General features: G+C 45.9%; 1 protein-coding gene across 2 annotated transcripts in view; it reads left to right on the forward strand.

Moving 5' to 3' along the window:
• The first annotated feature begins 426 nt into the window (after positions 1–426).
• Pfkp (phosphofructokinase, platelet) overlaps positions 427–10,347 on the forward strand; it is a 65,429-nt gene continuing 55,508 nt past the window's right edge. For both annotated transcript variants that reach the window (XM_028769893.1, XM_028769895.1), the window contains exon 1: positions 427–597. In XM_028769893.1, coding sequence (XP_028625726.1) covers positions 495–597 — 103 coding nt within the window. In that variant the 5' untranslated portion in view covers positions 427–494. The remainder of the gene's footprint in view (positions 598–10,347) is intronic.

The raw sequence follows: 10,347 nt of genomic DNA on the forward strand, positions 1-10,347 counted from the left end.
ACCTCTGGGCTCCCTCAACCGCCACCCTAACAGCTAGAGCAGGTGGGGTGATGGGCGCCCCACGAGCCACTGAGCCAATGTGGTGGGCTGGCAGGCTGCTCTGCGCCAACTTGCGGAATCATTCCCGTAGCTGCGCTGTCATCCACTTATGGGCTCCCTACCCAGCGATGAACTTCCCATCCCCTACTTGAAATGGCACCCCACACCCCGACTCCACCTCTCAGGGTCCACAGCGATGCATCCGCATCCTAACACTACGCGTTTATCCCACGCTATCCTGCTCAACCTTCCTGCAGCGTGCCGAAGTCCTAGACACGACAGGCCCCGCCCTTGCGTGAGTCCCGCCCATCGCCACAACCCATTGGTGCTCGGGCGGGGTGTGGGCGGATCCTGCGGGTGCAGGCGGGGCAGCAGTTCCAAGGCTAGCGCGCGTGGGCCAGGGCTTCAGTGCTTGCTGAGTACCGGAGCGTCCGGCGTCTCTCAATCTCCTCATCATGGGTGACAAGGACTCCAGCAGCTCCTTTCCGAAGTACCTGGAGCACCTCTCTGGAGATGGCAAAGCCATCGGTGTCCTGACCAGCGGCGGGGATGCCCAAGGTGCGCTCCTACCGGCTCTCTCGCCGGTCTCCGGGGCCCGGGCGGGAAGCGAGGGCGGTCGGAGAGGGCTGCAGCGGAGGGTAACCGGGGTGGGAAGAGAGGGAGAGCTGGGGAGAAACGTTGGGTGACGTGGATCTGAGAGAAAGGATGAGGAAAGGGCTTCGTGAAAAAGACCCACTAGAGTCGAGGAGAACCAGCTCAGGAGTAGGGAAACCCTCTAAGCTAGGAACAACTAAGGGTGTCTGAGGAGCGACCATAGAGGATGGAGCCCCACTGCGTGGTGAGGTGCAGAGGATAAAGGATATGGTTGTAGGATCCTTCATTCCCAAGATGAACCAGTTTTCCATCCCCAAATTTATTAATTGAGCTAGCCAATGGGGTCTCCTTGTGTCTGGGTCATATGACACAACCAGGCGTTCTTTCCTGGAATTAGGTACAGGGCGACGATAAGGATGCCACAGCACCTGCCCCACCCTAATCCCTTTTCTCGTAGGAAAAAGAGCGGGGTCCCCACAGCGCCTCCTGCCCAGTCCTGCCTCCCACGAGGTGCTGGCAGCCTTCTCTACTGCTGCATTGCGGGCTGCGCAGCTGGGGGGCGCGCAGGGGTCCCTCCGGGTGTGGCATTGGCAGCCAGGCAGCATCTCGTGTTTTCACTAGGGAGATCCTTTAAAAGATTTTCTCCTGTCGCCGTCCTGCTTGTCACAAAACTGAAAACTAAAATGGGTCACTAGGCCCTCCGGGCCAGCCTCCCCCGGACGGGAAAGACCAGGAAGCAGGGACTCCGGGACGTCATCAACCCTCACTCCAGCACCAGCTCCAGGCGTCTTTTTTCTCCCAATGACAGGATTGATTTCAGAGCTGAAGGGACTCGATTTCTGGACGCTTGGATTTGATAAACTAAAAGAATACTTAAAATGTTGAAGAGCAACGGGGTGACTATACTGTGCCCCAGCCTATCATCCTGGGTGCACGTGGGGGCGCTGGGGTTCCCGAACAGTGGCCTTTCCAAGTTCATTCTGGTTGCTTGATGGGGACACTCACTAGAAGCAAGAGCTACATTTTTATAGAGTATATGCCCTCCAAGTCTTGAGGTTTCCGCCAGCTGCAGACAGTTCCCTGAGCCAGGTTTTGCTTTTGATTTCAGTTCTTTCCTCTGCCCTAAACGAGTCCAGATGCCATGTTTTATTTTCCCTCGTTCTGAGCCAGCACAAGAGGGGAGGCTTAGAGTTGGTGCCCCGTGTCTTTGCCTTCCGCCCACCCCACGGATGACCTTCTCTTTGCCCTTGAGCGGGGCGGGGCTGGCGCCAGTGCCGCAGGTTGGGGAGCTGCTTAGGGCACCGCCCCGCCCGGCGTGGGAGCCTACGTGATGCCGGGCCCGTCGTCTCCGGTGTGCTCCAGGTCTAGGTCTCCCACGTCGGCTCACTCACATTAGTGCAGCATCTGAGGCACAGAGAATCAGGTTCACAAACACCGGAAGCTGAGTCTGCCCAGTGAGGGGTCTCCAAGTGTTCTCCCTCTCATTGTCTTAAAGGAGCCAATGGCAGCATTAGTCACCATAGGGCACTAATCCCGCCTTCCTCCCCAGAAAGCAGGGTTGGAGTAATACTAGGATTCTAGTGAGGAGATCCTTGTTATAAATGTTTCCTCATGCAGGGCTTGTTTCCAAGAGACAGAGAACGCTATGATACACCGGAGACTGGGAAAATAGCATCCTTACACAAAACCCTGCTAAGCCCAGATAGGAAGACACTCCCACTACAGGAAGAGGCTATGGCCACTAGGGCTGCAAGCTTAAGCAATAAAGGTTTTGTTTCAGAATTAACTTCCTGGGTCAGTTAGAAAACCAATATTGATGGCTTATGATTTTGAAATCCCTGTCCAAAAATGGTCCTGAAATATTTAGTCCGTGTGCAATCATGTGAGATTCTAAGGGATTTGAGAGAAACTCCGTTTCCTTTTCTGCTTCTCTTGGATCTACCTCAGGTGAGAACTGGGGAATCTGGATTTTTAAATCCATTTGGCCTCTTCTGTGGTAAAGGAGTCTCTGAGAACAAAAATTACGTTTGAGCATCGCTGGAATAGTAGAGTATCAGATCCATGGAAGAAGGCTGCTCTCGCTTAACAGGTGGTGGTGTCTACTCTCCCTTGTTACACCTCTGACAGCACCCTCACAACCGGCTCTGACTCACTTCCCAAGCCTAGATTTTCTAAGAACTTGAGTAAACAGTCGTGTTTTATTGTGGTACTATACTGGACCTGCATTGTTTTCATCCTGGAAAATTCTGGAGATATGCGCAGAGGACCTGGACTGATCAGTGTTAATCCTGGGATGAAAGATATTTATTGTCCCCTAATTTTTTTCACCATTTCCTCTTGACTGCATCAGTACCTGAGTTTTCCTGAGGGAGGAATTTGTTCATAGCCAGAGGTGGGGAGGAGGGTGCAGGAAATTCAAATCTTACACTGACAGAATGATGATATAATATTGTACTGAAGTGGTCATAGCTAGTGCTGTATGAAGTCTACACATCTTATATACTAAAGCCTTACAGTCCTCATCTCTGTGCCTAATTACACAACTCCAGGATAGGGAATTCTTCATTTTAAGAAGTGGGCAGAGAGAATGTCAAAGAGATAAGTGACTCAGGAAGGCCATGAGGCTCATGCTTCATCGTACAGAACTTTTTTTTTTTCTAAGTGCTCCAGGTGAGGATCGAACTCATAACCATCGTACAGAACTTAAAATGATGCTTTATGAAATCTCATCCCGAAATTCTCTTAACTAAATCATGGCTCTCTCCCTGTAAAAATGTGCTTTGTTGGTAAGTTTATTTATTATGACTAAGGACGGACCTTCAGTCAGTATTCAGTCCTGTACAAAAACAATGAATGCTTTTGGATAGATTGTGGCAGTTTCTGAGATGGCTCAGTAAGGAGAGTGTGTTTGCTCACAAGCCTGATGAGTTCAGTCTCTTGAGTTCCACCTGGTGGAAGGGGAAACTGACTCCTGCAAACAGTGGCATGTTCATACCCCCCCCCCACACACACACAGGTAAATCAACTAATTAATGTAGTCATTAAAAAAATTAGATTGTGGCCTCACCAGGGCTAGTGTATGGTGGCATTCAGGTTTGTCAGATTCCATGGGCATGCTCAGCTGTCCTACTGTTTATGAAGATGTCAACATTAATACGATATTTAAAAACACTTAGATTTTACATAAATCTCTCTGGGCTCTTTGGAAATAGCTAGCCATTAAAGACCATTTGTTGTATGGTAGGCTAAATACTATGGGCACCAAATTATCCCCATCTGATGCGTGAGTCAGTGAAGTTTAAGATGAACTGGTTTTCTGAAATTCGCAAGAACTGAATGTCAGGGCCAGAACTTGTGGCTGTAGACTGGATACAGTTCCAATGTGTTGTTGACTGGGATACAGATATAAGGTGCTATTGACTGGAGAGTTCTGAGTGCAACTGTAGTCACAGTATCCTCAGGCAGCAAGCATTGTGATATTTGTTGACTGTCTCCCACTCAGAATGGGAAGTGACAGGGAGAACATTTGTATTGTATTCAGGTGAATTAAACCTTCAGTAATCAAAATTACTCCTTCAGCCTTTGAGCAATAGGTACCAACCACCAACAATTCTAGAGAACATTAAATTGCAGTTAGAAGCACCTGCAGACTTGACCTAGGTGCTAAGTTGGTTCCTCTATTCACTCTGCCTTCTGTATTTCTAGATTTGACACTCGCAAATGATAACAGACATGGGTTGAATGTATGTTTCTAAATGTAGCATAGACTAAAAAGCCAACGTTTGCTACCATTTCCCCTGACCAGTACAGCGTAATAACCATGTGCATGCCATTTGCATGTCCTAGCTGTGATAAATAATTCAGAGATGCTTTAAGGCATATGGGAGAATGTGCCAGGCTGCACAGACACTTCTGTCCTTTGTGCTTGTTTTTTGTTTTTCCAGATATGATTTCTTTGTGTAGCCCTGGATGTCCTGGAACTCACTCTGTAGACCAGACTGCCCTTGAACTCCCCGGAGATCCATCCGCCTGACTCTGCCTCCTAAGTGCTGGGACTAAAGGGGTGTGTTGCCACCACCCTGCAAGTTCTGTCATTTTTATAGATGGGCTTCAGACTCCTTGGTTTGGTTTCTGAAAGGGTCTTGAAATTGATTCCCCGGGGAATACCAAAGCAAGTCTATGTTCATTGAACACCCACACGAGAGCCCTAGTTGTCATTATCCATAACTGTGCTTGTATAAGACACCAGCATATGCACAAGGACTTTCTGAAAAATAGACATGTGACCACTACAGCTCTTTGTGTGTCTGTGCATGTGAGCAAAGTACCCAAACATGTATGCTTATACTATCCTAACATTCTTCTTGTCTGCTCTTTGAGTGGATTTTTCCAAGTTAAAATATAATTATTTGAGCAAAAATATAGGGCAAAGTCCATCACAGAGTAGGTGGTTTGTATGACAGCACAGTGTTTGTTTATTTCCTGGTGCTGAGGATGAAATCCAGAGCTTTGCACAAGTCAGGCAAGTGCTTTGCAATTGGGCTGCTCCCCAAGCCCTGGTGCATCATTTTTCTCTGAGGACAAGTATCTTTTTGTGGCATGTGTTCCTATGACCAGTGAAAGCTAGATATTTTGTTGGCTTTCCGGAATAAGTAAGGAAGATAAAATCCTACGACATGCCTTCCATTGGTGAGAACTCAAAGCCCTGGGTTGTGAAAGAAGCCTTTTATCTGGGAATCAGGGGCTGTTCAAGTTTTGATCTATTGATTTGCTATCAAAAGCCATCAGAACTAGAGATAAGAGGACGAGGTTGAAGACTGCTGTGGAGACACAAAGCTGTATTCACTACTACAATCACTACATTATTACGTTAAATAGTTAAATAGAGTACTCAGGATGAAGAGCAGATGGCTGAATTTAGCTAGGAGCTGAGTCACTTTTGATTTACAGTCTTCAACAAGCTTTGACTGGTCTTTTAACTGGTTACCAAATCCCTCTGTGGAAGCTGGATTCCTCCCTGCAGCCTCTGTATTTCTAGGGCTTTGACACCTTGTGTTTTGTTTGGAATTAGAGGAACTGTGCCCATCTAGATGAATGAAGCTTTAAAACAGCAGAACAATCTCCCTAGATTAAGACTTGTGTAATGGCCCTGACTTCTGTGTACTAGAATGGCAATGGGGTTTTCTTTCTTGTTTTCAAGGTGAAGCAGTCAGAATGTCCCATCTCAGCCTTTCTCCATTTCCTTTCCCCACCACCAGCCTGTACTCCACATCCCTTTGTCACCTAACATCTTCAGGCAAAAGTAGGGTAACAATGTCAAAAAGGAAAGACTAATCTGTTCTGGACCACTAACATCGCTGTCCCAGGAGGGCCTAAAAGATGCTGTGAAGATTCACATGATGATAGGGTATGTCTGAGAAAGGCTAGAAATGTGTTCTTGAAGGTTCCTACTATTCACTCCATCCCCTGGTGGGTTATGGACCACACACAAGATTCAGGTATCAACAAGGCAATTATTTACAAGCCCAGACTTCTCATAATCCATCAACCCAGTTGCCCTCTGTTAACTCTTTTGTGAGCTTGGCCAGAATCTTGACTGAGAGGATTCTATACTATAGTGTCCATTATCTAAATGTGTGGCCCTGTCAGTTTTCTGATTAGAAACCACTGAAAGGCTGGGCGGTGGTGGCACACACCTTTAATCCCAGCACTTGGGAGGCAGAGACAGGCGGATTTCTGAGTTCGAGGCCAGCCTGGTCTACAGAGTGAGTTCCACCAGGCTACACAGAGAAACCCTGTCTCGAAAAACCAAAAAAAAAGAAACCACTGAAAGGCATGGGCATGCAGTTGTCCCAAGCACGCATTCTGTTTTGTATTTTTCCAATCTGGTTTACTATTATTGAGATTGTTTATGCTCTTGTATTACCATTCCACCCAGAAGCAGTTTGTGGAATGTGTGAAACCTTAGGTAGAATCCTGGAGTCCTCTTGACATCACTGTTACGACATGATGCAAAGGACTGTGTATGTCAGAGGCTAAGGAACTAAGAAGGACCCTTTACCAGGAGTCAGGAGTGAGGTAAGCTACTTTTTTATAGAGGCCACTATCAGAATCTTGAAATGCCTGGAATGAGCCTGTAGGAAGTAGCCCAAGGCCAGGGAGCCATAGCCCTCATGGGGGATGGGCGGAAATGGTCTTGGGTGAGGTCTGAGCCAGAACAGGCCGTGTGGTGTGTAGACTTTGGATTTACCTAGTATGAACTGGGGAAGCCATGCTTCGGTTACTGACTGCCTCTGATAAAGGTCACTTTGTGGAATAGAACTGGAGTTTAGTGACTCAGAAGAGACAGGAAATTACTGATGGAGGCTTGAGGAGGTGGGGTGGTGTATGTGACTGACAGGATGCTTGCTACTGTGGACTCACAGCCTAGGAAGGAACAGAAGGGCTTTTGAGTAGGTTGGGGTACAAAATAGACAAGAACTCATCTGCAGAAACAGTAATGACAGTATATGAAAGGAGTAGGTATAGGAGGGTTGGGGAGAATACAGCCTTTTCAGTGGAACTTACAATAGCAACAAATAAACAGGCAGGAAAAAAAAAAAGCAAGTCACTTAAAAATTCCATAGGTCCTGATACAGAGCATTTACAAGTGTTTAAAAAGGACCACTATATGGGCAAGCTATAGACATTGAGTACGTATTCAAGAGCAGCTTTATCCATTAACATCAAGGTTTGCAGCCAATATTTTATAGGTAATTATAAGTGACAGAGTAGCCACATTAATGAAAGTAACAGAAAGAGGTAAAGTGATTTTGTGTCTGTGTGAATAAGTCAGTATTTTATAATCTTATTGTACTGCTTTTTGATATTTTCGTTCCCACATTAAGATTGGAATCTGTGTGCAAGTACCATTATAGTAGAACATTTAAATCTGGGCAAGACACACTTGGCCAGAGACTACCCTGATGGACAGTATGGTCAGGGAGCCACAATGGTGTGTCTTCACCTACATTTAAAAGATTCTCCATAAAATGGGTCTACTGTTCCTCAAGGGATAAGAGAGAATGTAAAAACAGGCGGCAGGGCGTGGCCGGGAAGGAATGCTGTAAACTGCTCTCTGACAGTCATGATATGGCTGCTGTACGAGTATCAGGGGCTAACTGGACAAGTCTGGTACATGGGTGGGCCAATTGGCTTTCCATCATTGATGGAGTAGCTGTTCATAAGACTCTCTCAAAGGAGTTGTTGGTAATAAATGTGTGTGTGTGTGGGGATCATATTCCTCAGTGATATAGGTAGGCACTGACACTTGGACCTTAACCAATCAAATACCCACCCATCCATGTTCATGCAGAGATCTCTAATATCATTTATCAGAATGCACGTATAAATACACAAAGACATGAAAGGTAGGGAGGGCATTTGGGAAGAAGGGATTTGGAGAGAGGGGGACGATGATAAGAGAATATAGCCAGGAAGGAACTTTTATCAAATACACACGCACACACACATACACGAAATTAAAATATAATTTATTTTTTAAAAAAGAACTCTACGTGCTTGTGTGGAAACTATGAGTGTAAGCAGGGATCATTTGATACTGGTTGGTCTCTGCTGTGGACAGTGGGAAACCTCGCACTCTGAACCCTCTGGCCCCAGGGCCTGCAGTATTTTCCATCTGTCTGTGTGGCTAACTTCTTCCACTTTAGTTTTTCTCTCAAACACTGCTGCTCACTCTCCAGGGAAGCTCTTGGTTAGCTACTATAGCTTCCCTAATCCTGCATGCCCCCAGTCTCCTGTGCCACCCTGCTGGACATTTTCCTTAGCAGTTATGCCATTTTAGTAGTGTTTATTATTCATTTATATTTATTTATTCATTCAGCATGTGTGTATGTATGTGTGTGTGTGTGTATATCTGTATATCTGTGTCTTTCTTTGTGTATGCGTGTGTGTATGGGTGCTCTTGCTTGTGTGGAAACCTGTGGAGGACAGGAGTGGACATCAGAGATCTTTTGCAGTCACTTCTCCACTCTATTTTATAAGACGCTCACATGTTGTGTGAACCTGGAGCTCGCTGTTTCAGCAAGACTGGCTGACTATAAGCCCCTGGGCTCTGCCTTCTTTTCATGCCTCCTCCTCCGTTTGCTGGGTTTGCAGATGTGTGCTGTTGGGTCCATCCTCTATCAACAGAATGGTCTGCTCAGTCTCTAATTCATTCATTTACTCCTGTCGCAGGCCAAACCCAGGGTCTCCAGACTTTCTTCTCACAACTGAGCTGAATTTCCAAATCCTATTGTTGGGCATGATCATCAAGCCTATGCTACTGCTGTTTGTCCTTTCCTGACTTGGCCAGAGGGCCAAGGTCTCCATCTGTGATATCAGTAAAGTCACCCAGTGGTCCTTGTCAAAGACTAGACTCTCAATCTACATATATGGGAGGTGCATGTGATGGCCAGGCAGATGAAAAAACGCCCTTGTAGATCTGATGTTGACTCTTGGACCTGGGGCCAGGGTGGCTCCCAGCTTGATAACCACAAGGGAGCCAGGCTTTTCCTGGATTCTTTCCCTCCATACACGCCCCATCCATATCATTTAGGGACAGAGCTTAATGAGTAACTACAGTAGCAAGAATAATGTAGGGGATGTTTTATGTCCACTTATTAAAAGGGCCTCTCTGCTTTATTTATGTGTATGTGTGTCTATGCGAATGAATGCCACAGGTGTGTGGGTTACTGCAGATACCAGAAGAGAGTGTAGCATCCTGAGAGCTGGAGGTGGTTGTGGGCCACAATACACAGGTGCTCGGAACCAATCTCAGCTCTTCTGTAGAAGTACAACTGGCTTTTCACCTCTGTGTCATCTCTCCAGCTCCTCACAACCATGTCTTTGACAGACTAGTGGCCCCTTTGAGCCACCTTGACTCTCTTTTTCCAAAAGAAATGTAAATATTGGACAGTCACTAAGTGAATGACTGTAAGTACTGTGAGATAGACACGTGCCGCCAAGGGTTCAGTGAGGAGATTGGTATACTCTTCTGATCCGAAAGATGGAGAAAGGATAAACCCAAATTATAATAGGATTATATTAGACAGGATGCTTTTCCTGTTCTTAATTCATTTTATTAGTTGGTATTTAATATTTGTACTACTTTATGGGACGGAGGATTATAAATAGGTATCTGTAGGTCATGTGCAGGGGTTGGATGTGTATACATACATATATACACAGACATACACAGACATACATGCACATACATGCGCATATACACACATATAAACACACACATAAACATGCATCTCAAACAGTCTTTCACATGCCTTACAGCTTTAAGTGTTATCAGAGCAGAAATTCAAAGGAAGCCTTTGCAGTGGGGGACATTTGCCTGACAGTACCCGCTAAGTAGAGATTTATGTAAGGTATCTTTGCATGGCCTCTGAATTAAGGACTCCAGCCTCAAGGAAAGGAGGCTGCTGCTGCTTTTCCTCCACTGGGCTTTAGGGAGAAGCTGTTTAATATTGTGTCTGCCTCTTCCGTCATACCTCTGTTCAGTTACACACATACACATAAACACACATATACATACACATGCACATGTATACATATACACACACATATATATACACAGACATACACACACATACATGCACACACAGACACATATACACATACACACATATACACATATATACACACATACACTCATACACATGCACA

This window comes from Grammomys surdaster, unplaced genomic scaffold (genome assembly GCF_004785775.1).
Source record: "Grammomys surdaster isolate TR1022 unplaced genomic scaffold, NIH_TR_1.0 194, whole genome shotgun sequence".
Taxonomy (NCBI): Eukaryota; Metazoa; Chordata; class Mammalia; order Rodentia; family Muridae; genus Grammomys; species Grammomys surdaster.